General features: G+C 40.4%; 1 protein-coding gene across 3 annotated transcripts in view; it reads right to left on the bottom strand.

The window, feature by feature from the left end:
- Positions 1 to 22,256, bottom strand: part of GPATCH8 (G-patch domain containing 8) — a 114,185-nt gene extending 91,929 nt beyond the window's left edge. For 2 of the 3 annotated variants that reach the window (XM_059150217.1, XM_059150215.1), the window contains exon 1: positions 22,051 to 22,071. Coding sequence is in view for 1 of the 3 variants with exons in the window: in XM_059150214.1 (XP_059006197.1) it covers positions 22,051 to 22,095 (45 nt within the window). In the remaining 2 variants the exon portion in view is untranslated. Of the gene's footprint in view, positions 1 to 22,050 lie in introns of all 3 variants that reach the window. The other variant, XM_059150214.1, reaches the window with a different exon arrangement.
- Between the last annotated feature and the right edge of the window lie 5,031 nt (positions 22,257 to 27,287).

Here is a 27,287-nt window from a genome sequence, read left to right as displayed (position 1 = left end):
GCCAGGGATGGAGCCCCACATCTGTCTCCCTGCTCAGCAGGGAGTCTGCTTCTCCCTCTCTCTCTGCTCCTCCTCCCACTTCTACTCTCTCTCTCAAATAAAAAAAAATCATTAAAAATAAATAAATAAATAAATAAAACTAAAAAACATGCACAGGCAACTCTAGAATACATCTACAAGCTGATACTAGAGATAAACTCTGAGAATTGAGTGCCTAAGAGACAAGAGATGCGAGGGAGGCCCTGTTTTTAACTCCATGTTTTTTCCTTCTGAATTTTATACTTAATACCCTAAGACTTAAATACTCTAATGGAAATCACAACCATTCTGTGTTTATCTTTGAATGCTTAGCACCATTTGAAATAAATTTCTAATGACATTATTTTAAAATTTTAAAGTTGTGTTGATTCAAAAATATATAAGTTCCACTTTTTGAAATATAAAAAGAAAATAAAATCATGATTTCTTTGGACATTCGAAACTTTTCCTAAAAAGCAAATACATCAGACATAAAGGCCACAAGCTCAGTTAATTTTTTTGCCAGCATTCTCAATAACTGACACCAGAATTGCTCTTTTGCTGCTGAGAGGTTGACTATTCAAAAACAAACAAAAAAAAGGCATCTAGGAATCATCATCATATAATCCCAACTTTAATAAATTTCAATTATGGCATGGTACAGTAGGTTAATCATCCAACTCTTGGTTTCGGCTCAGGTGGTGATCTCCATTAGTGAGACACAGCCACGTGTAATCTGCTTAAGACTCTTCCTCTATCCCTCCTCCCGGGCAATGGGGGAACTGATGGGGGGGCTCTCACATTCTCTCTCAAATAAATCTTATTAAAAAAAAAAAAAGCAACAGCAGGAGATGTCCAATAGGGGAAGAGTTTAATACTATTTTATTAACACAACAATCAGGGAGTTACAATAAAAACTTTAAAACTATACAGAAACAGGTTAAGTTACACAGAAGGGGAAAAAACAAAAAAGGCAGTTAACTAATTACAACTGTGTAAGATTTTCTTTTTTTTTTTTTTAGATTTTATTTATTTATTGACAGAGAGAGATCACAAGTAGACAGAACAGCAGGCAGGCAGAGACAGAGAGGGAAGCAGGCTCCCCGCTGAGCAGAAAGCCCGACGAGGGGCTCGATCCCAGGACCCTGGATCGACCTGAGCCGAAGGCAGATGCTTCAACCCACCGAGCCACCCAGGCACCCCTGTAAGATTCTTTATATGGACAAAAACTGAGTGGCATACTGAAAATGTGACAGGAGCTGATTTGAAGAAATACATCTAACGAACACCTAAAGTTTAATTTTTTTTTAAATTTAAATACGATTTTAGGGGCACCTAGGGCTCAGTCAGTTAAGCATCTGCCTCCGGCTCTGGTCATGATCAGGTTCCTGGGATTGAGCTGGGTTCCCTGCTCAGCAGGGTGTCTGCTTCTCCTTCTCTCTCCCTCTGCCCCTCCCGCACCACCTCCTCAATCTCTCTTTCAAGTAATTATTTTAAAAATATGATTTTAGTGATAGAAGATGACTTTAAACAGCCTGAAAAGCAATATTCCACAACTCACCATAACTGAATTAGTGAACTGAGATTACTTCTTGACATAAGTATCTGCTTCATTTGCCATAATAAACCAGCCAATTAGTTGCAACATTTGAGAAGTATAAAAACTGCTCTTATTTTTTACGGTCTTAGAACTTACCCTTTTAAATATTAGGACTACAATACCAAGTCACAAACAATAAAAAGCACCTACCAACCAAAAAATACTTTCCACACAAGAGAAATTATCATTACAAGCTTCATCTTCGTAATTTAAACTGTTTATCACCAATTCTAAGTCCTATAGATATTGCTAATTTGCTGTATGACTTCAAACAGTGTTACGTTTCGCATCCACTGTGTACTCATTTACAAAATAAAGAACACTCTTTTATGTCATTTCTTTTTTTTTTTTTTTTTTTTTTTTGACAGAGAGAGAGATATCACAAGTAGGCAGAGGCAGGCAGAGAGAGAGGAAGGGAAGCAGGCTCCCTTTGAGCAGAGAGCCCGATGCGGGACTCGATCCCAGGACCCTGAGATCATGACCTGAGCCGAAGGCAGCGGCTTAACCCACTGAGCCACCCAGGCGCCCCTAGGTCATTTCTTGATCTAAAATTTCACAATTGCAAATTTAAGCTGAATTAAATTTAGCCTCTAGAAAATGGTTAAGTCATTTAAAATTTGTTAATACAAAAACATATGCCATTAATTCCTACAAAAGAAAAATATTAACAACAATGGCAATAATCCTTGGTGGAAAAGCATAAAACATTTTTCACCTACCACCAAAATAATGTAGTCTTATTCCATGACATGTAAACCAAGTAAAAGCAAACAAATGACCTTGGTTTGGTGATGACTTTTTAGATTCAACACCAAAGGCATGAGTTACAAACAAAATAATAAACTGAGCTTTACTGGGCGCGTAGGTGGCTCAGTGGGTTAAAGCCTCTGCCTTCAGCTCAGGTCATGATCCCAGGGTCCTGGGCTCTCTGCTTGGCGAAGAGCGTGCTTTCCACCCTCCCCACCCCGGCCCCGCCTGCCTCGCTGCCTACTTGTGATCTGTCAAATAAATAATAAAATCTTTTTATAAATAAATAAAATAATTGAACTTTGTTAAGATTTTAACCTTCTACTCTGGAAAAGACACTGTGAAGAAAATGAGAACACAAATCACCAACTGGGAAAAAACAGTTCCAAAGTTACATCTGATAAAAAACTTATCCAAAATATACAAAGAAATTAATAAAATTAAATAAGAAACAAAGAACCCAATTTAAAACTGGGCAAAAGGGACGCCTGGGTGGCTCAGTTGGTTGAGCAGCTGCCTTCGGCTCAGGTCATGATCCCAGGACGCTGGGATCGAGTCCCGCATCGGGCTCCTTGCTCAGCAGGGAGCCTGCTTCTCCCTCTGCCTACCATTCTGTCCGCCTGTACTCGCTCTCTCCCCCTCTCTCTCTCTGACAAATAAATAAATAAAATCTTTAAAAAAAAAAAAATAAAAAAAAAAAATAAAACTGGGCAAAGGATCTGAAATGATACCTCACCAAAGAAAAAATACAGATGGCAAATCAGCATAAGAAAAGATGATCAACATCATACATCATTAAGAAATTGCAAATTAAAATGAAATACCACTACATATAAAACAGAATGGCTAAAATCCCAGACACTGGGGTGCCTCGGTGGCTCAAGTCAGCTAAGCGTCTGCCTTTGGCTTAGGTCATGACCCCAGGATCCTGGGATCAAGCCCCACACTGGGATCCTGGCTCAGATGGGAGTCTGCTTCTCCCTCTCCCTCTGCTCCTGCTCTCCTCTCTCAAATAAATAAATAAAATCTTAAAAAAAAAAAAAAAATCAGTGATTGCCTGGAACTTCAGGGAATAAGAACGGATGAATAGGCTTAGTGCAGGACATTTTTAGGGTGGTAAAACTGTTCTGTATAATACTCTAATGGTGGATACATGTCATCTGTCAAAACCAACAGAACTACACCAACAGTATCAAACATGCCACTCTGGTATGAGATATTGATGGTGGGGACACTGTGTGAAGGGAGAACAGATATATGGGAACTCTACTTTCAGCTCCATTTTGCTGAGAATCTAACAATGCTCTAAAAAATAAATTCTATATGTTAAAAAAAAAAAAGTAAACAACAAAAGAGAGGTAATACTTTGAGTATACCCATGGTCAACATTTCCAAAACATTTCTTCCCCAAAATATGTCCATTTTAAAATTTTGCTACAAAACTATAAAGCTGGTAAGTGATTACTTCTTAGAAATAAAACAATGGGTGTCCGGGTGGCTCAGTCATTAAGTGTCTGCCTTTGGCTCAAGTCATGATCCTGGAGTCCTGGGATCCAGCCCCGCAGCGGGGAGCCTGCTTCTCCCTCCGCCTGCTGCTCCCCTTGCTTGTGCTCTCTCTCTCTAAAAAATAAATATTTTCATTTGAAAATATAAAGAAGAAAAAAGAACGAAAGAAGTAGGGTTTTCCTTCACTTTCTACTGTTACAACACAGCCTGCATTTTAACAATATTCACTTTTGGGCGCCTGGGTGGCTCAGTTGGTTAAGCCTCTGCCTTCGGTTCAGGTCATGATCTCAGGGTCCTGGGATCAAGGCCCACACAGGGCTCTCTGCTCGGCGGGGAGCCTGCTTCCCCCCTCTCTCTGCCTACTTGAGATCTGTCAAATAAATGAATAAAAATAAAAATCTTTAAATTAAAAATAAATTAAAATTAAAATTTAAAAAAAAAAAACAAGACAAAACAGCAACATATATAGGTACTTAAGACAACTGAAATTTTTATTAAATTATACCCCAAATTAATGGCAATTACAACATTAACTAAATTTTTGCCCTTTAAAAATTTATTACAAACAGACACAGCCAAACAGGTTCTAAAGAGACATGATAGCTAAATGTAATGAGGTATCCTGTATGGGACCCTCAAACAGAAAAGGACATGAGGGGAGTACTAAGGATACAGATACAGACTGGAATTAATAATAATATATCAATATCCATTGGTAAAGATTATTAGTCTGTTAGTATGGTAACAAATGGGCAAACACTAATGTAAGATGTTAATAAGGGAAACTAGGTGCATATCTCTGGGAACTCTTACTATCTTAACATTCTTTCCATAAATCTAAAACTGTTTTAGATTTAAAATAAAGTTTTGAGAAAGGTCAGTACCACTCCATACACTCAGACATGCACAGATTCTTTCAGCTTTATAAAATAACTTCAGAAACCTTATCCTCACAAACTTAGATAATACAGGATGTGGCAATCAGTTACACTTAGAGGAAAATTTTTTTTTCCTTTCTGGAGTGACCAAGAGTGCATGTGAGCAGGGTGGAGAGGGAGAGAGAGAATCTTTTTTAAGGTTTATTTATTTTACAGAGAGAGAGAGAACATAAGTGTAGGGGGGGAGGGGCAGAGGGAAAGACAGATGCTAAAGCAGACTCCCTACTGAGTACAGAGCCCCATGTGGGGCTTGATCCCAAGACCCTGAGATCATGACCTGAGCCAAAATCAAGAGTCAGCCACTTAACTGACTGACTCATCCAGGCAACCCAACAGAGAGAATCTTCATAAGCAGGCTCCACACCTAGAACCGAGCCCCAAGCAAGGCTTAGTCTCATGACCCTGAGATCATGACCTAGCTAAAATCAAGTCAGACCCTTAACTGACTGAGCCACCCAGGCGCCCTTTAATCATCCTTACTTCACAAATAAGAAACTAACACAGACTGTCCCAAATTCACAAAGACTTCTGATTCTTTGGGTCAGGGATAGGGTATATGGTAGGAATAAATGTAATTTTATTTTTGTTGAAATTTTATTTATTTATAGTTCAAACACAGTGTTACATCAACTTTAAGTTGTTACGGGTGTACAATTTAGCACTGGGGTCCTGATTCTTAGCCTCATGTTTCCACCACTGTAAACTATATAAAACTCAAAAAATTAAAAAAAAAAAAAAAAAAAAAAAAGCATTAACTATTATCATAATTCTTCCCCCATGACCATAATTCTTTTTTTTTTTTTTTTTAAGATTTTATTTATTTATTTGTCAGAGAGAGAGAGAGAGAGATCACAAGAAGGCAGAGAGGCAGGCAGAGACAGAGGGAGAAGCAGGTTCCCTGCCGAGCAAGGAGCCCGATATGGGACTCGATCCCAGGACCCTGGGATCATGACCTGAGCGGAAGGCAGCTGCTTAACCAACTGAGCCACCCAGGCGTCCCCCATGACCATAATTCTTAAACAGTATTTCATATAGAAAAGTTAGTTAAAACCTGCTAGTTAGCACAAAAAACATGGAAAGACCAAGGAAATATTACAGATTAGAGGACACAAAGAAGAAATAACTACATGCGATTAATTTAGAATCCTGAGTGGAATCCTGAAACAGAAAAAGAATATTAGTGGATAAAAGTGGTAAAATTCAAATAAGGCTTATGGTTTAGTTAATATTACTGTACCAATGCTGGGGCACCTGGGTAGCTCAGTCAGTAGTGCTTATCCTACAAACTTTAAGAACAGTAGTAGTAGTAGTGGGGGTGGGGTGGGGGTGGTAGTGGTGACCATGATGATAGTAGTATTTCTTATTTTTCCTCACACATACAATTTCCATCATCCTGATGAACTTAGACTTATTAAGATCATTCTTTCCAGAGGCTCCTGGCTGGCTCAGTCATTAAAACCTGCAACTCCTTATCTCGGGGTCCTAAGTCCAAGCCCCACACGGGGGGGGGGGGGGGGGGGGTATTTTTTTTAAAAGGTGGGGGGGGCGCCTGGGTGGCTCAGATTAAGCCTTTGCCTTCGGCTCAGGTCATGATCTCGGGGACCTGGGATCCAGCCCCGCATCAGGCTCTCTGCTCAACGGGGAGTCTACTTTCCCCTCTTTCCCTGCCTGCCTCTCTGCCTACTTGTCATCTCTCTCTGTCCAAAAAAAATCTTAAAAAAAAAAATTCTTTCCAAAAATAGGCAATATGGCATTTGATTATGTACAGGCCTCAACAGGGATATTAAGAGGAATATTTTTTTTTCCTGCTTTACCCTGCTTTCAAAATCTCATTTAGACCTCTCAAATCCCATTAGAATTAGGATGATCACATAATGTATCTTACAAACCAGGGCACTTTGAGAGTAAAAGGGAAGGCTACGGGTAAACATGCCATGACAAAAGGCATAAACTACGACATATGGTCACCCTAGGGAAAATTTACAAATCCTACATTAAAGTATTCTTAAAATTTAGTTTTATTTATTTTTTTTTTTTTAAGATTTTATTTATTTATTTGACAGAGAGAAATCACAAGTAGATGGAGAGGCAGGCAGAGAGAGAGAGGGGGAAGCAGGCTTCCTGCCGAGCAGAGAGCCCCATGCGGGACTCGATCCCAGGACCCTGAGATCATGACCTGAGCCGAAGGCAGCGGCTTAACCCACTGAGCCACCCAGGCGCCCCTCTTAAAATTTAGTTTTAATGATGACTGCTTAAAACACTTAATTCCAATGCCTAAATCAACTCTTTCTATCCATATACTATCTGCTTTCAGAACTGAAATATTATTTTTCATTTATGCTGATCAGAAATTTAAGTTCAAAGGGACCAGACTAGAAGCAGTTTCACTTTTCAAAAAATTGTTTTAAAACACACATGTATACATAACACCCTACGGACTTTCTTTCAACTGCCTCTCAACAAAAGCTTCCACTTGTGGCGGGTCTAATTATAAATGAACAGAACCTGGCTGACCTGTATGTCATTAAAATACACGGTAGCCCTAATTCCTTATAGGTCAAGGATTCTGCTTCCAAGCACAGGACAAATGTGGAAACTTCTCTCTTACAAATTTAGCTGTGAAGATCATTTAAATATAAATAGAGACATGGACTGTCCTAAATTTATTCATATAAGTGGAATCTTTTATTTGCTAACCAGTGCTGATTTTGGACTTTACACAATCCTGCACCTGTACCCTTTCCAATAGTTAAATATGGCAATTAATAGGGAAAATTAAAACTAGAGAAGAGGATAAATTATTGGGACAATTCTTTAAAGATCACAATCAAAAGACCATAATCTCAAATAGTAAAACACCATATTCAAGACTCTGAAGAGGTGATGTTCTCCTCTATCTTCCTATGACTATTAAAGTTTAACAAGATTTCCCCCCAAAATTAATGAAAAACCGTTATTCATAGTCAAAGTCATTGGATTCAAGCTCTCTGATGCACTGTCAAATCAATTATTTAATACAAGGATTATAGAGACTCAACTTTTAAATCCTTTCTGATTTTTCCCATTTAAACTATGTATGAGTTGGGGCGCCTGGGTGGCTCAGTGGGTTAAGCCACTGCCTTCGGCTCAGGTCATGATCTCAGGGTCCTGGGATTGAGTCCCGCATCGGGCTCTCTGCTCGGCAGGGAGCCTGCTTCCCTCTCTCTCTCTCTGCCTGCCTCTCTGTCTACTTGTGATTTCTCTCTGTCAAATAAATAAAATAAAAAATCTAAAAAAAAAAAAAAAAACTATGTATGAGCCAAATTTAAAGTAATTTTATCATTGGTAGTATATTGTACCACTCATGCTAGCCCTATCTTTTAGCACCTGGCTCTGGCTATTAAGCTGCATATTATGGACATTCCCCTCTCTCTTCTTCAAATCTCCCCAACCAAAATTTATCTTTTGTACTATATTTACCTTATTCCCTAAGAGATTGTCTAATGTCACTAAGGGGATATATTAATCACTGCCCTACCTTACAACTCAAGTAACAGACTTGTTTATAATTTGGACTTTCTAAATTCAAAACATGTAATGATGCTGATTTTACCTGCCATAGACAAAAAATGATATGTTTAGGGGCACCTGGGTGGCTCAGTGGGTTAAAGCCTCTGCCTTCGGCTCAGGTCATGGTCCCAGGGTCCTGGGATTGAGCCCTGCATCAGGCTCTCTGCTTCACAGGGAGCCTGCTTCCTCCTCTCTCTCTGCCTGCCTGTCTGCCTACTTGTGATCTCTGTCTGTCAAATAAATAAATAAATATTTTTTTTTTTTTTTTTAAGATTTTATTTATTTGTCAGGGAGAGAAAGCGAGCACAGGCAGACAGAATGGCAGGCAGAGGGAGAAGCAGGCTCCCTGCTGAGCAAGGAGCCTGATGTGGGAGTCAATCCCAGGACGCTGGGATCCTGACCTGAGCCGAAGGCAGCTGCTTAACCAACTGAGCCACCCAGGCGTCCCATAAAAAATCTTTAAAAAAAAAAGTTATTTCCACTTAGAAAGTGGACAGAAACATCTTCAAAAACCCCAATTCTTCGTGATTTTCGTAATCATACAGTCTGATTTACAATGACTTTCAGTATACTATTATAAAAACCAAAGAACTCTGAAGTGAGAGATACCTGAAATTAAATCGCAACCATTTGCTAGCTGTATAACCTTGGGCAAATAAATTATCAAAACTGTCTAGGCCTAGGCCTATGTCTTCAGCTGTTAAATCCAGATTATTACACTATAGCATCACTGCATAGCCTGGGTGGCTCAGAGGGTTAAGCACATACTTTCACTCAGGTCATGATCCCAGGGTTCTGGGATCAAGTCCCACAATGGCTCCCTGCTGAGCAGGGAGCCTGCTTCTTCCTCTACCCCTGCCCTTCCCTCCCACTTGTGCTCTCTCTCTCTCTCTCTCAAAAAAAATAAAAAATATTTTTCAAAAAAATAAAGAGGTACAAAATAATAAATTATTATTTTAAAGCACTGCTGAAACCAGTCAATACCCAGATGAAAAATTCATTTATTGAATTTACTTCTATGTAAATTACCAGGAAAGATAACTGGCTCAATTTGCAATCTCAGCAAATCATAAAGAACTTGAAAAACATTACACTGGGTCAAGGGTATGAGGATATCACATACTGGGCTAAAAACACATGCACACCTGGGGCGCCTGGTTGGCTCAGTGGGTTAAGCCGCTGCCTTCGGCTCGGGTCATGGTCTCGGGGTCCTGGGATTGAGTCCCACATCGGGCTCTCTGCTCAGCGGGGAGCCTGCTTCCCTTCCTCTCTCTCTGCCTGCCTCTCCTCTCCATCTACTTGTGATTTCTCTCTGTCAAATAAATAAATAAAATCTTAAAAAAAAAATACATGCACACCTGTTTGCAATATCAAATTTTCTGGGTAATTTGACTAGAAAAAGAACGAACTGTTTCCAATAAAAGCCCTACATTGAAAAATTAGCAACTTTAAAAACCCCATAGGAAAAATAAACCTGGGGCACCTGGGTGCCTCAGTGGGTTAAAGCCTCGGCCTTGGGCTCAGGTAATGGTCCCAGGGCCTCCTCTCTATCTGCCTGCCTCTCTGCCTGCCTCTCTGCCTACTTGTGATCTCTGTCAAATAAAAATCTTAAAAAAAAAAAAAAGAGAGAAAGAAAAAAAAAAAAAACCTTTTTCAGAAATGCATGAAAATACAGCAAACAATTCTTGAGGCATTCAGAAAGACAGGAAGACAACAGTTTAATTCATCTGGGGGTGCCTGAGTGGCTCAGTTAAGCTTCCAACTCCTGATTTCAGGGTTGTGAGATCGAACCCCACACTGGGCTCTGTGCTCAGTGCGGAATCGGCTTGGGATTCTCTCTCACCTTTTCCCTTTGCACCCCCCCCCCGCCAACTGCTTTTTCTCTAAATAAATAAAATCTCAAAAAAAAAAAAAAAAGAATCTGAAACCTATAGTAACGTATTTCTTTCACCACTGGCTGGTTATGATAGATCTCTATTCAGAGGTCTGACAAAACTTCTGCACTAGTTCACAGGTAAAGAAGTATATGTGTAATGTTTCACACAAAAGGAAACACAACTAAAAGACGACTGCTGTAATTATATTTAATACATAATAATGTAAAATTATAACTAGCCATTAATACAGACTCCAAATCTGAATATCCCTCAACTGGCTTTATAGGTTACCACAAAAAGTAATAGCCCGGGGGCGCCTGGGTGGCTCAGTGGGTTAAGCCACTGCCTTCGGCTCAGGTCATGATCTCAGGGTCCTGGGATCGAGTCCCGCATCGGGCTCTCTGCTCAGCAGGGAGCCTGCTTCCTCCTCTCTCTCTGCCTGCCTCTCTGTCTACTTGTAATCTCTCTCTGTCAAATAAATAAATAAAATCTTTAAAAAAAAAAAAAAAAAAAAAAAAAAGTAATAGCCCAACCTAGATAATCCACAGTACCGCAGGAAGCTGAGTCCCCAAGGCTTCCCAGGCTCTACTAAGCCTCTCCTTACTTTCCTTAACTGTGAATACCTGACTTTCCTTAACTGTGAATTCAAATATCTGAGCAACTTCTAGGTGCCAGACCCTGGCTCAATGCTAGAAAAATGAATAAAACAAAGACTTGGCATCCAAGGAGTTCTAAGTCCAGTGTGAGGAGATAAACTATAAGGAAGTATACAGTAAGAGAGGTAAAAACACAGTAGTTAAGAGCCAACACTGGTCCAAAATACCTGAAAGCTACCTCTTCAACTAGCTATGTGGACCTGGGTAAGTTTTTCATTGTAAAATGGGGATAATAGAACCTGCCCTACTGGCAGATTACATGAAATAATGGTGCACACAACAAAGTAATAAGCCCTCTATACTGTGAGCTGCTACTATTGCCAGTAAAAGTGCTATTACTGAAATATGACCAAAGTGCTATGGGAGCACAGAAAATCAACTAATTCAACTTAGGAAGATGTCAGAGGTGACACCAAAACTTTTATATTGAAGACTATAAAAGTACAGTAGCAGGAATTCAAGACAGCTAAGAGCATATGCAAAACCAAAAATTAAAAAAAGAGCCTAGCAAGGCACCAGGGTGGCTCAATCAGTTAAGTGTTCACCTTTGGCTCAGGTCATGATCTCAGTCAGGGTCCTGGGATCAAGCCCCACTCTGCTTCCCTGATCAGTGGTGAGTCTTCTCCCTCTGTCCCTCCCCTTGCTTATTTTCTCTCTCAAATAAGTAAAATCTTTTAAAAATTTTTAATTAACCAAAAAAAAAAAAAAAAAAAAAAAAAAAAAAAGAAAGAAAGAAAGAAAGAAAAGAGCCTGGCATGTCCAGGTTAATAAAAGAAAACTGAAGGATGGCAGAACAATGAAGTGAAAAGAAAAGAGATACACCTTTTACAATGGCACCAGATGCTCCAGTTTGGTTTTTTGGGGTGGGGGGGGCACCTGGATGGTTCAGTTGTTAAGTGGCTGCCTTTGGCTCTGGTCATGATTCCAGCGTCCTGGGATCGAGATTCACATCGGGCTCCCTGCTCAGTGGAGAGCCTGCTTCTCCCCCTCCCTCTGCTGCTAACCCTGCTTGTGTGCATGCGCGCGCTTTCTCTCTCACTGTCTGTCAAATAAATAAATAAATAAACAAACAAATGAATAAATCTTTAAAAATATAATAAAGTTATTAAAAAGAAAAAATGATTTCATTTTTAGGGGCACCAGTATGGCTCAGTTGGTTAAGTGTCTGCCTTCAGCTCAGATCATAATCCCTAGGTCTTGGGATGGAGCCCTGCATCAGGCTCCCCGCTCAGTGGACAGCCTGCTTCTCCCTCTCCCACTCCCCCTGCTTGTGTTCCCCCTCTCAGAGTTTCTCTGTCAAAAAGATAAATAAAAATCTTTAAAAAAAAAAAAAAAAAGCTACTTGGATTAGATAAATATCTCCAAAATATCCTGGCACAGGGCCCATACCAACGAACAGAGGCTGATAATATCATCACTAGCTATCACAGCAGTCAACTTCTGCCGCTCCAACAGTCAAGGGTGAGTTTATAGTACCCAAATTTGACAACATCCAGTAGAAGTACCATCTCCTCTCCCATCTACCTTTTTACTGACACAAATGAAAATGGACTGATTTTATCTTATTTCTTATCCTTTATGATGCCATGCTAATACATGGGCACTCAATAAATGTTTGGGAAATGGAACTGTCTGGTAAACCTATGCACAGTGAAAAGGCCAGCAAGAAGTCATAACTAAGTAAGTTTATAACACCAAGAGGTTACCAGAAAACAAAAATGATAAACATACCAACCATTTCCTACCAGATAGGTAACTGGTAGAAAATGCTGCCATGTATTAAAGGGAAACAGTGCTCTGCATACTGTAGATAAAACTAACACTCATCTCCTCAAAAAGAGACCAATCTATACACCACAGCAAAAAGAACACTACCAAAAAAATACAAGATAAATTACAAAATAAATCAGAAGATAAAGTTCAAACCCCTGCTCTGAATTAGGCAAAATAATTTATCTGGGCCTCAGTTTCACCATCTCTAAAATAGAGTTCCTATCTAATCTATCTACCTCACTGAGCTACTGGAAGAAATTAGACAAGAATGTATCGGGCGCCTGGGTGGCTCAGTGGGTTGGGCCGCTGCCTTTGGCTCAGGTCATGATCTCAGGGTCCTGGGATCGAGTCCTGCATCCGGCTCTCTGCTCAGCGGGGAGCCTGCTTCCTCCTCTCTCTCTCTCTGCCTGCGTCTCTGCCTACTTGTGATCTCTCTCTGTCAAATAAATAAATAAAATCTTTAAAAAAAAAAAAAAAAGAATGTATCTAAGCACACTTACTAAACCATAACAGTATACAACTACACAATATTACCATTCTTATATCCAGGTTAGATGATTTTACAACACCCTGAAGTCTTAGTTCCCTAACTTCCTTTCTTATGATCTTGTCCTCCATTCTACTTTAGCCGTTTCACTATCATGTCATTACCAATAATCTCAACTCTTTCATAATCTCTATTTCAAGCACTATGCTCTACCAACTGTAACAGCTCATTCCCTCTAGTACCTCCAACTCCAATAATTCTTTTGTTTTTAACTGAAGTGTAATTAACAATGCTGTATTAGGGGCGCCTGGGTGGCTCAGGTCATGATCTCAGGGTAGTTGGATGGAGCCCTACATCAGGCTCTCTGCTCAACAGGGAGCTTGCTTCCCCCATTCTCTCTGCCTGCTGCTCTGCCTGCTTGTGATCACTCTCAGTCAAATAAATAAATAAAATCTTTGGGAGAAAAAAAGTTCTATTAGTTTCAGGTGTACAATACAATGATTCAACAAGTCTACACATTACTCAGTGCTCATTACAGTAAGTAAACTCTTAATCCTTTTTATACTTTTCCTCATCCCCCACCCACCTCCCATCACTCCAACAATTCTTAAACCCCACTGCAGACTACAATCCATTGATCCAACTTTTTTTTTTTTTAAAGATTTTATTTATTTATTTGACAGAGATCACAAGTAGGCATTGAGGCAGGCAGAGAGAGAGAGAGGAGGAAGCAGGCTCCGCGCTGAGCAGTCCTTACTTATCTCCCCACCCACCAAGCTTACAATCACAGTCCGTTATTATAATCCCTCTCTTGCCCCCACTCACATTAACTCTGGTTGATGAGCACTGGTTATCACAGCTTTAACTGTACATACAGCACATCTAACAACTGTGTCTGAATTAATCTTCCAATAAGAACAACCGTGTTGGGCGCCTGGGTGGCTCAGTAGGTTAAAGCCTCTGCCTTCAGCTCAGGTCATGATCCCAGGATCCTGGGATCAAGCCCCAGATCAGGCTCTCTGCTCGGCAGGGAGCCTGCTTCCTTCTCTCTCTCTCTCTGCCTGCCTCTCTGCCTACTTGTGATCTCTATCTGTCAAATAAATAAATAAAATCTTTAAAAAAATAATAAATAAATAAATAAAGCTAGGAACATTCCTGATTAGAGCATTAAAATAAAACTTAATTGTTGTAGCCTCAGCTTTCACTTTTTCCCTATGTACAATGGCTTAATCATTGTTCAAAGAGAAAAACAAAAACAAACAATTCTGCCTGTTCCAATTCTATACTTTTACCCTGGCTATTTTCTCCAACTGAATGCCTCCCTATGATCTCAGGGTCCCGGCATTAAGCCCCACATCTGGCTCCCTGCTCAGCAGGGAGTCTGCTTCTCCCTCCACCGCTCCTGCTCCAGAGTGTGCATGTTCTTTCTCTCTCTCTCTCTCGCTAATGAATAAATAAAATCTTAAAAAAAAAAAAAAAAAAAAAAAAAAAAAGATGTAGTCTTAGCTTTCAAGATCCAGCTTAAATGCTACTTTCTTCATAAAGGCATGCCCAACCATTCCACTTCAAGAGTTCTCTCATTTACTTTGAACTTTTTATTTACTGACTACGCTGTTCACCTAACAATCCTGCTGATTTTGAGTAGTAAATACTATTACTTTTGTTACCTCTCAATCTAGGACAAAAAGCTCCTTTTCTTAGCCTCAAGTTTTCTCTATACACACACACTTCTTAGTACAACTACTATTCAAATATTATTTTAACAACCTTTTTAAAAGTAAGTTTAGTGCACCTAGTGGCTTAGTTGGTTGGGCGACTGCCTTAAGCTTGGGTCATGATCCCTGGGTCCTTAGGATCAAGTCCCTCATTAGGCTCTCAGCTCAGCAGGGAGCCTGCTTCTCCCTCTCCCTCTGACCCTCCCCCTGCTTGTACTCTCCCTCCCTCCCTCTCTGCGTCAAATAAATAAATAAAATCTTTAAAAAAATAAGTTTATATACTAGAAAATATTCTGAAGGTAATATATCCCTTGATATCTCTTATGCAGATACCCTAAGGCAGTTATTAAACCAATTAAATTTTTAACCATTTTTGCTCCTTCTAAGATACTTCATAATTTTTCTTATAGCATTACTCAAAGCAATAAGGGAAATTACTGACTACAGCATATAAATGCACAAGCATTAGCTTAAGCTTTTTATATAGTCAAGATCTATATTATCCAATTAATTTCTTGATTTTTGATCAGTATTATCTACAAAAGGTTGAAAAAGCAAGCTACTTCTCCCTCATCAACACTAAAAAATATTCCTTGAACCATAAGATAAAAGTACTAACTTTTCCAACAATCATTATCTAAAATATCAGTCAGAAAATATGAGCGATGATTTTTTTCTATTATAACTAAATCTGAAAAAAAAATAACTAAATCTGAAGGGCTGTTTTGTATTTCAATTCCATAAAACAGAGAGATAAACTGAATTTCTCTTTGAAATCAACTGTCAGAGAAGGATGATAACAAATAACTGAACCCTAATGAGATGAGACCAAATTAATATTACAAAGACATCTTCTGCTTGTTTGAATGATGCACAACTTAAGATTTATCTTACCTCGACACTACTAGTAAAAATTAAAATTAAGTTACAGGAAACTACTATTTTGGCCCTAACTTTAATTTCTTACTATCTAGGGCACTTACTAAAATATTATATGCTATTAACCTACATATAATGCCAAAATAACTGTGGCTACTTTTTCTTCCATAAATTCCTATATTATGTATAATATATTAAATGCATCTGTTAAATCACAGAGAAATCATTTAGTATGACAATATAGTATATTCTTTCAGCTGCATATATTTAAATTTTTGCATTAATTAATACAATGCATTAAGCACATTCAGATAGATTTCCACAGTTAAATGGACAATTCACTTTTTATAACTGGAAAATCATTACAACATCTTCTGGTATCCACTGCAATATCAAATCAATGACTTCTTTCAGTATCTGTGGTGGTCATTTGTAATTCCTTTGGTAATTAACCATGAGTCAGCTCTCACTTAATGCTAAACGGCGATGCTAATATGAAAAGGGATTTAATGCCAGACATACAAGCAAAAGTACCAAACTGTTTCAGGGAAGGAATGTTAATAGAATTCAAGAACTGGATGTCTACTTCAAGCTGGAACCCATTTACATTAATAAAATATTAGAAACTTATTAAGTCACAAGAAAAAAAATGAAATCTCCACATGGGTTTCAAATCCATAATTCAAGATCTCATGAACTCCTAATCCTTTCCAGAAAATGGTAATTTTTTTTTAAAGCAAACTCCACCACTCAATGTGGGGCTCAAACTCGTGACCCTGAGATCGAGTTGCATGCTGGACTGACTGAGCCAGCCAGATACCCCAGAAAATGGTCATCTTGGCCACAAGAGAACACTGTCCTTTTTTCATTTTATCATATACCTAAAGAGATGGAAATTACATGGAAATATATCTCAGCTATGAAGCAGAAGAATCAGTATAGCTAATTATATATGAGTCTAAAAAATTTTTTAAGTCACAAATTTTAGTTCTGGTTATATAAATTATCATAAATATCTAAGAAAATGGGAAAAAAGAGTTTCTGTAGTACTCTAATGGGAATTGTGTGATACAGATAGAAAAAAATGGAATGAATACAACAGGGTCACCTATTTTTCTGTAATGCTGATAGCACTAGAACAGCCCTGTAAATAATCAGCCTAATAATGAATCTGTCTAGATCAGTTTCTTCTTGGTCTCAATGCCTACTTTGAAAACAAGTAAGCATACTGTCACATGAAGCCCTGTGATCGCAATTCCTGCCAACCCCATTGTCCCTCCAATGCAACTTATGTTTTTCTCTGTGATGTTATTCCTTAACTGTCCCTTTTCCAGTACCCTTTACCTTGAATATTTACCTTAATCCTTCAAATAACCACCAGAGAACTTCCCTTATGCTAACCTTACACGGTAACTCTTGAACACCTGAAAATATACTAACCAATAATTTTGCATTTGTTAATAATGACAATTTATCAACAGTATTTTGATGGTACAGCCTTGGTTCCAACCCTGTCCACCTATATAATATATATGGGAAAGGGAGTAGTAATGATTTTGCATAAATTTCAGTATCCCAAGCAAAGTGCACACTGATTTCCACAACTAGTGGCATCTCTTCCAGATGATGGGAGACCCTGGAAGCAGAGTCTTCCCCGTGTCATCTGTCATCTCCACCACGTCTACATTAGAATGCCAACTTTACTGCAAGATACCACACAGAGAATATACTAAGATGCTTCTGTGATCAAAGTATTTTAAAACTGTAACCTTCTCATTTAATGGTCTCAACTAAGAATTATCTGAAGGTCACATCCTGGTATCATACATGAAATACCAGGACTCTTACATACTACATAAAGTAACACATGACTTATTACTATTTACCATTATGATTACTTACATATAGTATAGAAAACCCTTGGGTAATTTTATTTTTACTATGCACTTTAAGACTTTTATTCTCTTCTTTTATTACTCATTGATTATCATAACTCCTTTTTATTAGAAATCTAATGCAAAACACATTCAGAACAAGAATGAAAGGCTACTTTAAATCACCAGTTATCTGCAGGAACACGAATTGAAGAACATATTTCCTCATAGCATTCAGGAGCATCACCATTAACAGCTGCACAACCACTAAACACTGAGCAGTGTAACAACATCTTACAGTTGTACATCTCTGTACAAACAAAACTTTCTTTAGGGAACCTGTAATTCAAAGTACTGAATACATCTATATCTTAAGTTACATATACTACGTATTTTCCATTAGTTTGTGTAACATTTTAATCAGTGAGCAAATATGCCTTAATCTGGTAAATGTAGGCATAAGTTGTGTCTCATTCAGAAATTGAGGTCAGATTCTTAAAGCAGTAGTCAGAATTAAAACATTAAAAAATAAATACGAGTCTAAACCACAAAGATTTCCAAAGATAAAAAAAGATCACTTAAAAAGACCACACAAGGGACACCTGGGTGGCTCAGTCGGTTAAGCATCTGCCTTTGACTCAGGTCATGATCCTAGAGTCCTGGGATGGAGTCCTGCATGGAGCTCCTTGCTTGGCGGGGAGCCTGCTTCTCCCTCTACTTGCTCTGCCTGCCACTCCCTCTGCTTGTGTGTGGGCTCTCTCTCTCTCTCTGACAAATAAATAAATAAATATTTTTTTAAAAACGCCACACAAAACAATGTCTAAACTAAAATAACAGTTAACAATATGTCCTCTATTATAGTGTAACTCATCACTGTCAGAAGTCTCCTTCTAAGTCCTTGGGAGAACAAGAAACCGTTCTGGACAAAAGGGAACACAGTAAAAACTAACTGTATAACCTCTCTAAAAGCTCACTTATTCTTCATAATTTGTAAGTTTATCCTCTGTATTTGATGACTCAATTAGTTATATAAAATATGTAAGTGGCAGTAGAGATAATGGCCATGTGCATAGGTTCAAGAGTCTTAAGAGCCAGGGTGGGACTCTAGGTGCTGCCATCTACCAGCTATATATACCTGGCCAAGTTATTTAACTCTCTGTGCCTCAGCTGCCTCATTTGAAAAAGAGCGTTAATAGTACCTACCTCATAGAGTTATTGCAAAGACTATGAGAAAATACACATATAGTGTGTAGAATGGTGCCTATTTATTATTAAAATGAAGTTAGTGAAAATGTTTAAATGTATGTTCTTAATAATGATTACTCTTTATATTCCTAAGTGCTTCAGGTGCCATGCCACCGTTAATTAAGCTCCTCACCATACTACATAAAACACCTTTGAAACTTCAGGTGTTCCCAAATAAGTGAATCCACCTCTGACTCCATACTAAGTTCAAGATACCACAAACTCTCCAAAATTTGCAAGTGATGGTAAATTGGCAAAGAGTGAAATTTTATCATTTTTAGTTATCTTGCCAACTTAAAGCCAAAAAAATGACAGTCATCTAGAACTTACTGGAGAAGATACACAGAAAAATTTCTAGTGCTGTAAGAAGATCTTTTTAAAAGCAACAGGATCCATGCACTCTTCGGAAACCTACTTTGGATTTGTTTTCAAATGTACTCAATGGTTTCACCTCGTTTATCACTCAAAATCTTAAAAGGAGGCCACATTTAATTTTAATAATCCAACCTCAAAATGTTTTAGATGTACTATATACAGGAGCATGCTCTTACATTTTCTCCCTAATAACTATAAATTGAAGGATATCATTAATGAAAATCAGTATTTTTTCTTATTAAAACATCCCGAAGAAATACTACTTTAAGTTTTTTTTTTTTTAATTTATTGTAGTTGACTATTTTAAATGGATACTTTTTAGAAATGTTAGTACAGCGGCGCCTGGGTGGCTCAGTGGGTTAAAGCCTCTGCCTTCGCTCAGGTCGTGATCTCAGGGTCCTGGGATGGAGTGCTGCATCAGGCTCTCTGCTCAGCGGGGAGCCTGCTTCACTCTCTGCCTGCCTCTCTGCCTACTTGTGATCTCTGTCTGTCAAATAAATAAATAAAATCTTTAAAAAAGAAAAGAAAAGAAATGTTAGCACAGGGGCATCTGGGTGGCTTAGTCGGTTAAGCATCTGCCTTTGGCTCAGGTCAGGATCCAGGCATCCTGGGATCGAGCCCCACATCGGGCTCCCCCTCTCCCTGCTTTGCTCTCTTGCTATCTCTGTCACTATGTGTCTCTATCAAATAAATAAATAAAATTTAATAAAAAGAAATAGAAATGTTAGGGGCGCCTGGGTGGCTCTGCCTTCAGCTCAGGTCATGATTTCAGGGTCCTGGGATCGAGCCCCACCTTGGGCTCCCTGCTCAGCAGAAGTCTGCTTCTCCCTCTCCTACTCCCCTGCTTATGTTCACTCTCTCACTGTGTCTCTGTCAGATAAGTAAATAAATCCTTAAAAAAAAAAAAAGAAAGAAAGAAATAGAAATGTTAGTATAATAATTTACAAAAGTTTTAACATCTTTTAGTTGTCTAAAAGGTTTTCATTCCCAGTTCCCTATTTTACCCATATTAGGAGATCTGAATTTTAGAAAACCAACATTTTCCTAGCTGCAGGAGTTGGGTTATTCCAACATACAAGCAGAAAAAAACCTTAAAATACACGTACTATCTTCATAGAACTACCCATCAGGTTTCAGATAAACCCAGCTAGAATATCAGAAGAGAAAGTCACCTTACTAGAAAAGGCAGAGGCTTTCTCAATTTTTTCAGGTGACAGCATTCACAATCTGCTATTCAGGTGTCAAATTCTTTCAAGGCCCTGCAAATCTGTTTAAGTCGGCTGAAATTCTGTGATTGAGCCATTTTCCCTCATCACTTAATTGTCCATGTTATTTCTTTTCAATTTTATTAGGTCACCTTGAAATTTCCTCCTCTGAAAAGCACTTGAGATTTTAGTTAACAGGTCTCTTTAAAATAATTACCAATAAAAGCCCACACATCTTGTAGCCTACTCACGCAGGAGCTCTTAAAAAAAAAAAAAAAATCTCAGGGATCAAATGGCTATATAAGAACTGCTTCAACTTCCCTGCACCTGCACTATATTCTTAAACACCTTGAGATCCTGTATTGTGCTGCAGTTAGACAGCAGGCGCATGATCACAAGGTTTTTCAACAGCCCCTTGATCTCTTACTGCTGCAAAACTTATCACAAGCGTTCCATGCACTAGACTGTTGTTGTTTAACTGCTTTGTTTACCAACTCCATCATCTCAGGGAACGCAAACCCTTCAAACTGCCTTCTGAAACGTATCTAGAGTATCCCATGTTACTCGGAGGAAGATCTGCAGCGGGATAAAAACTTGAGTTCTGATGTTCATTCTCCTGACCCAAATTGCTGTTGCCAGGATATGCGGTAGTAATGCAGTGGTTTCTTTGAGACTCTGAGGATGTATTTTACCCTAGAAACAGCCAATTTCTACTAAATCCCTTTTAGTCGCCGAGATTTCTGCGATAACAATGCTCAACAGGAAGGTATTTTAAAACAACTGAAAGACGCGTTATTCTAATTTGGCCTTTATTTTTCCCTCGATAATAACCTGTCATCACAAGGACATTTTTCCATATAGCATTTGCAACTAAAGAAAGAAAAAAAGGAGCTTCTGGAGCTAGTTCTCACGCGCTAAGGAAGTCCCTTATCATTAACGCTTCTTAAAATCTTTCGAGGGAGGATTTGGGGCTAAGCTTACAGCGACCACAGTCCTGTAACTTACTCTTTTCCAAGCAAGATGAACGGTCTAATAACAGCAACATTTACGCCTAGAGAAATCTCAATGTTTGACCAACCAAGGAGGCGGCTGATACCTCAAGGATCCTTTTACCATGGGAAGAAATGGAAAGCCACACAATGAAAGGGATTTAGCATACTGAGGATAGACGAAGGACGACCGAAGAAGAGCCGTGCGAGCAAATCCCAGAAATTCGGAAGCCCTGGTCTCAGCAACACCCGCCCGAAGCCCTCCCAACCCATCCCTCTTTTCCCCCCGGGAGCCCGCCCGGCGCCTTCACAGGCCCGGAGCACCCGAGGGCAGCACCGTCCCCAGTCTGCGGCCCAACCAGGCTTCCGAAACCCGCCCGAGCAGGCCAAAGCTGCAAACCCGGCGGCCTGAGCTTAACAGGTAAGAGAATACGAGGTGAGAGGAGATGCGGCCTCGCCTCAAGCTGGGAGGCCCCTAGAGGAATTGGGAGGCGGGAGAAGAGCAAGCCAGTTCGTAAGCCGGAGCGGAGCTTGGAAGAAAAGAACTAGGAGCGGGGAATGAGGACGTGCCGGCTCGGCCAGCGCCTTCCCGGATTCTCGGCGACGCCCGTGTTTACCTGAAAGTCTCGATCCTCGTTGAAGCGGGAGAAGCGGTCCGCCATTTTGCCGCCTTCACTCCTCTCAGGACGACGCTCTCCGGTTCGCTCCTTCCCTCCCGCGACACCCGCCCCCTCGCTCCCCTCCCCAATTCCCCGCCTCCTCCCACGCCCACCCGGCGCGCGCAGGCGAGGGAGGGAGGAAACGAGAAAGGGCGTCTAGAAGAGAGCCCCGTCGGCGCAGGCGCCTTTCAGCCCTGGAGGCGGAACCTTCCCTTAAATCCCCTCTCCGCTCGCGGCCCAGAGCGACCCCGACGGCAGCGCGTGCGCACTCGCGCCGGAGAGCGGCAAGCGCTTCCGGAGAGAAAGGTTACAAGGGCGCAATACGCTTACGTCGGGATGTTTTCCACCTGCTGGTTTCCCCGACTAGGGTCTATTTTCTTGCCCTCTCGTCTTCGTGTGTGTGCAGAAGTCCATTCTCTGCTTTATTCACTACATAGCAATATAATGCAGTTTGAAAGCGCGGGTTTTGGAGCCAGACTACTTCGATTCCCAGTTTGCTCTGAGGATTAAATGGCAAGCAGACAGGAAAGACCCCTTTTCTCGTGAGGCTTACGTTCCGGCGGGGAGATGTCAGATACATAGTAAAAATAATTACATAATTTTAAATGTTGATGAGTGTTACAAAAAATAAAACAGCACAGTTATGAGACCTCTGAAATGACCTTTGGCCTTTGAGGAAAAGCAAGGGGCAAGGCTCCCCCCACACACACACATCCCTGCAGCTTTCAAGCAAAGGGAACTTTAGACCCACACGCCCCTCGACTGCTAAGAGTTGCCATTTTTAGGATATTATTATTAGAGTATTTTTCAAGAGACCGAAGTTGGTCCAAATCAACTAAAGCTCTCTGGCTTTCAGTTTTCGTTTATAAAATAAGGAAGTTGAATGTAGTAATCTCTACTGCCACAGACCCAGCAATGACTGTGGGTTATGATTCAGACTTTTCCATCCTATGGTTTTTCTGTGGACCTCACCCAGTCCTCCAGTTCCCTCAGCCAAAATACATAAAACAGGTAGGAGGGAGTATGAGGACTTCCCTGCTTTTGAAGAGAGTAGTTGACAGAAATCACAAAATGGAAAATAGCCCTTACGCTACCGTGAGAGAGTCAAGTGGAATGTAAATTTTGGGAAGGATGTGTATCTTCTATTCCTTTGTTACCCTTTGCCTCATCAAACCCCAGTCCAAGCAGAATACAATTGTAAGCAGTGGAAAGAACTCTGAGAGGAAGAACACAGACTGTAAACATTGTAAAGAGATTGAGGGTTTATGTGGCAGATTGAATCAACATGGATACACATGAGGCATTTACCTCTTCTCCCTCTCTCAGCCCTACTAAGATGACAGTAAAAGGATGAGAAGGGTGAACACCTGGGTGGTTCAGTTGGTTGAGGGCCTGACTTCTGCTCAGGTCATGATCCCCCTGGGGCCTGGGATCAAGCCCCCATCAGGCTCCCTGCCTGGCCAGGAGTCTGCTTCTCTCTCTCTTCTGCATTCCCCCTGCTGGTGCTCTCTGCCTCTATCTCTGGCAAATAAATAAATAAAATCTTTTAAAAATAAATAAATAAAAATAAAATCTAAAAAAAAAAAAAAAAACTTGGGGGGTCCTGGGTGGCTCAGTGGGTTAAAGCCTCTACCTTTGGCTCAGGTCATGATCCCAGGGTCCTGGAATTGAGCCCCGCATCGGGCTCTCTGCTCAGCGGGGAGCCTGCTTCCTCCTCTCTGTGCCTGCCTCTCTGCCTGGTGATCTCTGTCTGTCCAATGGATAAATAAAATCTTAAAAAAAAGAAAGAAAGAAAGAAAGAAGGAAAGGAAAGGAAAACAAACAAACAAACATCTTGGAACCTGGAGAGCACAGATAAATGGAAATGACTTTAGTAGAATAGAGAAAACAACATCCTAGAGTGGGAAAGCTGGGAAACAAGTTGACTAAGGCTAAGGTGTACCACAAAAATTCAGGAATTGGAATCACTAGGTACCAAGATGAAGAAGTAGATGGAGTTGAAAACAGGACTTGTTACAAGGCACTTTAGAGAGCAGTAAAACGCTAAACCCCTTTTCCCACCCAGGTAGTAAACTGGAGGGTTCTTCCCTGAAAAGACTAAACAAAGAGACTCTTTTAACGTATCTGGCACAGATAAGGAAATAGATACCATGCTGTATATGGGAAGGTTTGGTAAAAGCTAACATTCTGGTTGGAGGCAGGCTTCTTCCAGCTCAGTGGGAAAAATCCTACACATACCAAAAATAGGACTGGAGTCTCCCCAACTTACAAAGGTCATGTTCTAGTCCAGATATCCCACAGAAAAGTCCGTCATTCCAGAAGCCCCAACCACACACAGCTTCCACTCAGCTCTTATGTATGAATGTATGCCAAAAATAACCAGACATTGGTAGAAACCTGTGAGACAGAAACACCCCACCCCAAAACAAAGGAAAACAAAGTTAAAAAACAGCAAGTGGAATTCAGAGGAACCAGAAATAATGGAAATAATAGAAGAAGCCATCAAAAGAATTGTAATCAATATCCACAGAGATAGAAGATTACCTCAGGAAATAAGGACAACAGGAAGCATCGGATGCCAAAAAAGAGAAAAGAATATTCAGAGATTAAGAAGTAACTTTTGGGGGCGCCAGGATGGCTGTCCTTAGCGTCTGCCTTCGGCTCAGATCATGACCCCAAAGTCCTAGGATCGGGCCCCAGTTCAGGCTGCATGCTCAGCAGGAAGCCTGTATCTCCCTCTCTCACTCCCCCGATTGTGTCCCTTCTCTTGCCGTGTCTCCGACAAATAAATAAATAAAATCTTTAAAAAAGAAAAAACAACTTTTGAAAGTCAAAATGTCTTAAGCAGAAATGAAAAATTCAATAGAAGAGTTAGGAAATAAAATGGCAAGAAATCTCCCAAAAGACAATATAAAGACACCCTGGTCCAAGCCACCTTTACTTTCCCTTAATCACGGCAAGAGCTCCTAAGTGTTCTGCTTCCACCCTGATCCCCTACAATAGTCAGAGGAACTGTGGTGATCCTGTTACAAGGTCAGTTAGATTACATAAGTCCTCTACTGCAAGCCTCCAGTGGTTTTGCCTGTCATTCACACTAAAAACCATCATCACCTCACCTCTCAGACCTCATTCCTCTCTGTCCACTGTGTCCCTTCTCTCTGGGCACACTGACTTGCTATACCTTGATCCCAAAGGCCTGCTCCTGTGTCAGCCTGCCCCACTTAGGGGCTATGTATATGTTGTTCTTGCTGCCTCATTCTTTCCCAGATATCCACCCATGTGGCTTGCCCCTCACCCTATGGTCTTTCCTTGAATATTAATTTCTCAGTAAGATCTTCCCTGATCACCCTGTTTAAAATCACAGAGTTCAGGGGCACCTGAGTGGCTCAGTAGGTTAAGCTTCTGCCTTTGGCTCAGGTTGTGATCTTGGGCTCCTAGGATTGAGCCCCACATTGAGCCCCACATCGGGCTCTCTGCTCAGCAGGGAGCCTGCTTCCTTCCCCCCTCTGCCTACTTGTGATCTCTGTCTGTCAAATAAATAAATAAAATCTTTTTTAAAACCCCAAAATCACAGAGTTCAGTATTCTGAACTTTCTAGCCTCTTTCCCTAATTTTATTTTTCTCCTTAGTACTTACCACTTTCTAAAATGTAATGTTAATTCCATGAGAGCAGAGATTCTCTCAGGTCTACCCCCTTCTTTTTTTTTTTTTAATTTTTTAATATTTTATTTATTTATTTGACAGACAGAGATCACAAGTAGACAAAGAGGCAGGCAGAGGGAGAGGGGGAAGCAGGCTCCCCGCTGAGCAGGGAGCCTGATGCAGGGCTCGATCCCAGCACCGTGAGATCATGACCTGATCTGAAGAGGCTTAACCCACTGAGCCACCCAGGCGCCCCTTTTTTTTAATTTTTTAAAGATTGTATTTATTTATTTGACTGAGAGAGACAGTGAGAGAGGGAACACGAGCATGGTGGAGCTGGAGGGGGAGAAGCAGGTTCTCTGCTGAGCAGGGAGCCCAACGTGGGGCTAGATCCCAGGACACCAGGAACATGACCTGAACCAAAGGCAGACACTTAACAACTGAGCCACCCAAGCTCCCCTCTATTCCCTTCCGTATCCTTAACCCCTAGAATAATAAATGACACATAAGAGGCACTAAATAAGGATTTTTTTAATAGATGAGAAGAAAAATAAGGAAGAACATATAAGAAAATAGAAGGATCAATCCAGTATCTGAATAGCAGAGTTTCCAGAAAGAACAGAGGGGAGATGAAGAAAGAGCATATTAAAGAAATAGCATGTAACCTTTTTCTGGTTCATGTTGGGTCCCCCAAAAATGGGGACCCCAGTAATGGGTCCGTGATTAAAGGAGCAAGACTGATACAAAGTAAAAGTCAAGCAAAGCTTTATTTCACGCCAAGCATCAAGAATCAAACCGACGGTCAAACAGACCAGTCGGGGCCGCCCCTTACAGAGAGGACAACCCCTCCCAGCTTTCCAGACTAATTTTTATAGAGCAAAGGCCATGTGGTTGGGCCTGGCCACACATAGGTGGCCAATTAAATTGTAACACACAGATAAAGCTGCATAGTCATGCTAGGTGACCAACTGAATTACAAGTTACCCTAGTAGACATTTGAACCAGCCTATCACCTAGCTCAACAGGTGTGGGGCTGCTCTGGCTGAATAAGCCCTTACAGTTCTAAGGGCCTAACTGTCCAACCTGAGAGGGCCCAGCACAATGGATGGAAAAAGAGCTTGCTGCCAGGTACAGCACTGTGAAACTTCAGGACACTGGGATAAAGAGAAGCTCTTACAGGTTTTCAAAGAAGAAAAAGAAGTCACATATGAAGGATTGGAAATTGGAATGATCCTTTTCTCCAAAACACCAGAGTAAGGGGTAATGCCCTGAAAATTCTGAGAGGAGGGTTTTGAACCTAGAAATCTATATCCACCCCAATCATTATTCAACCATGAAAGAGGAAAATGACATTTAGACCTGCAAGCTCTCACAAAAGTCCATTTTCCAAAGATCCTTTCCTGGAAGCCACCAAAAAATGCTTTACAGCAAAATGAGAGAGTAAAACAAGAAAATGGGATACTTGAGATCCAGAAATCAGACATCCAGCCTGAGAAAGAAGTGAAGACATTTCCCAGGGTGAGCGTGTAGAGTCATTCCAGGACAACAGCTAT

The sequence above is a fragment of the Mustela lutreola genome, chromosome 15 (assembly GCF_030435805.1).
Source record: "Mustela lutreola isolate mMusLut2 chromosome 15, mMusLut2.pri, whole genome shotgun sequence".
NCBI lineage: Eukaryota > Metazoa > Chordata > Mammalia > Carnivora > Mustelidae > Mustela > Mustela lutreola.
This window is presented reverse-complemented; position numbering and strand designations above follow the sequence as displayed.